Genomic DNA, 2,812 nt, shown 5'->3' with positions numbered 1-2,812 from the left:
ATGAAGAATAAAATATTCGAGAGAGAGAGAGAGAAAGAGAGTTAATAATTACTGGAAGAGAAAATGGCATTGGAGGTAAAGACTGAAGGGTACAATTTGATATCAAGTTTTGGATCTTTATTGCAAGTTTTTTCAGTCATTATTATTAATTAACTTGCTCTCCTAAGCTGAAAACAAAAGAAAAAACAGAAAATAAGAGATAGAGATATGTAAATATTACCCTGGCCCCCTATGTAGCTAGCTAGTCAAATGAACAAGACCTGACTTTATGCACTGTACTATATGCATGTATTAGAGCCAAATATTAGCCCACACACACCAAAGGCAGATGGAATCTTCAAAATTAAAGTATTAAATTCCTTCTCCAACCTCCATTTTTTTACCAAATCTCTCTTACTGGGTACTTCTCTTTTCATTTCTATATAGAAATTATTATGAGCTAGAGCTCTAGTCCATGCCATAAGATCTGTGAAACTCAACCCCTAGAGAATAATAGGGTTTACCAGATATTTGTGTATATAATATGGCTGGTTCTGGTTTGGTACTTCAGTTGCAGCAGCAATTGGGAGATTACACAGATTCACTGTTTAATGAGGTCAGTTAATTTTGATTAATTGTAAGTTTGTGGGTTCTTGTATTTTCTTTTGATCTTCTTCATTTTCTTGGCTTCTCTTGGTGATGAATCTTAATTTGTTTTTTTTTTTTTTGGAGAATAAAGGGTTTCTTAGATGATCAATTTAACCAACTTCAGCAACTCCAAGATGAAAGCAACCCAGATTTTGTGGTTGAAGTAGTTTCTCTCTTTTTTGAAGATTCTGATAGGCTTCTTAATGAACTGGCCAAAGCTCTGTGAGAATTAATCAATAAATTTTACATAATTTTATTGTGGTTTTTTCTCACCACAATTAATTATTAACATATGAAAGTCTTTAATTTTGCATATCTTTTTGCTTTGTTGCAGGGATTATCAGAATACTGATTTTAGAAAGGTGGATGCCCATGTTCACCAGTTGAAGGGTAGCAGCTCCAGGTATATTTCATCTCTGGCAATTTTGTATATTATTTCATTGTTCTTGTATATGTTCTCTGCTAAGTATTATATATCATTTTGGGTGCATGTCACTGTAAGTAACAGTACTTGGTTGTTGGTTGGATCTTGAAATTGATTATTATTAGTCCATATATTCAAATTTTGTTAAGACCTAGGAGCTAGGTGGACTTAATTTCAGCAGAAAATCCAGATCTGATATTGATGTACACCTCAGTTTTAAAGAGTATAGATATCATGTTTCAAACTCATATCCATACATAATTTTATATATAGACAAAAACATATATATCCCTTTCATGAGCTCTTATCATCAACAGATCTACCTCTCTTCTTATATAGAAATATTTTACATACTTATTTAAGAAACTTCTTTAAAAAATAAGAAAAGTAAAACTTCCTTGTACACTTTTCATGAGTAATCCCTTTCATAATCATGTTGAAATCTTAATTTTCTGATTTCAATTATTAATTTGTATTGTTCATTATATTAATACAAAGATGTTTCTTTTCAAAATATATATTATATATGTTGATTAACGTAGTACTACATATATAATTAAGGAGAGAAAAGTTTCTCTTTTTCAGTTTAATTAGTATCTTTTTGGGTTTACTGATTCAATATATATTGATTATTAACTGTTCAATCATGACCTAATAAAGAAGTTGGGTGTTTTGTTTAACAGCATTGGAGCTCAGAGAGTTCAAAGAGTCTGCATTGCATTCCGTAACTACTGTGAGGCACAGAACGTTGAAGGGTCCGTTTCTGCTATATATATATATATATATACTTTAATTATAATTAACCAATCTTACATATAACTATGCTATATATATATATTGAATAATGTAATAATGAAACAACTATGTGTATGTAACAGGTGCTTAAACTGTCTGCAACAAGTGAAACAAGAATACACCCTTGTGAAAAACAAGCTTGAAACCTTGTTCAAGGTAACCATTATTAATTTTGATGCATGATTACTCAATATAATTAATGGAGTTTTGCTTAAGTAATTAGGTTTATATATACTAATTTGGATTATATATATATATTGTTATACAGTTGGAGCGACAGCTTTTGGCCGCACGAGGGTCATCATTTCCGATGTAGTTTTTTCGATCATAGATTCTCATGAAGATACATGATCATCATCTTCATCATCATCATCATCATCTTCTTCATCATCATCAACGGAGAGTAGTTTTAGCTTAATCTTATTATGGTTCTGCATGCGTCTGTAAATTATTAATATATTTTGTCTACTCCTTTCTTTATATATTTCTCTCTTATAGCTGGTTGCCCTTAGTTTGAACTTAATTATATTAGTCTTTCATCTTATTATTAAGAACAATATGTTGAATTTTCGAGTGAATAAATCTTTTCCATTTCTAGTATATTACCTTCTTTATATATAATTTTCGTTTGCAGTTCAATTATAATTATATGCTTGTTTACCAATAACTTATTGGATTCCAAAATTTTCTTCCTGGTACATTTGTAAGCGTACAGGTAGCTACTTCGGTAAACTTTTTTTTACTGTACAGGTTTGGTAAAGTGGCTTAAATATTTTTTTTATCAATTACATTGTAGTCATTTAAAATATTCTCTAAATTTAAAACAAAAATTGAAATAATTTACCTGGTCAAAAACAAAATTTTAATAGTTTATTGCACATAGTAAAATTTAACATTTTAAACAATGTTTAGTATTGTACAAAATTATTCTAAATTTTTTAAAAATTTGCAGATATCACTCACAAT

At 29.5% G+C, this 2,812-nt stretch overlaps 1 protein-coding gene across 1 annotated transcript; it reads left to right on the top strand.

The window, feature by feature from the left end:
• The first annotated feature begins 236 nt into the window (after window positions 1-236).
• Window positions 237-2,446, top strand: LOC133790849 (histidine-containing phosphotransfer protein 1-like). The gene is made up of 6 exons (XM_062228651.1): window positions 237-595; window positions 719-849; window positions 962-1,030; window positions 1,735-1,806; window positions 1,930-2,002; window positions 2,115-2,446. Exons 1-6 carry the CDS (start codon window positions 524-526, stop codon window positions 2,160-2,162), a joined length of 465 nt encoding a protein of 154 aa, XP_062084635.1. The 5' UTR covers window positions 237-523; the 3' UTR covers window positions 2,163-2,446.
• The last annotated feature ends 366 nt before the right edge of the window (window positions 2,447-2,812 follow it).

Source organism: Humulus lupulus, chromosome 7 (genome assembly GCF_963169125.1).
Source record: "Humulus lupulus chromosome 7, drHumLupu1.1, whole genome shotgun sequence".
Classification (NCBI taxonomy): domain Eukaryota; kingdom Viridiplantae; phylum Streptophyta; class Magnoliopsida; order Rosales; family Cannabaceae; genus Humulus; species Humulus lupulus.
Note: the sequence above shows the minus strand (reverse complement) of the source record. Positions and strands in the feature narration are given on the sequence as shown.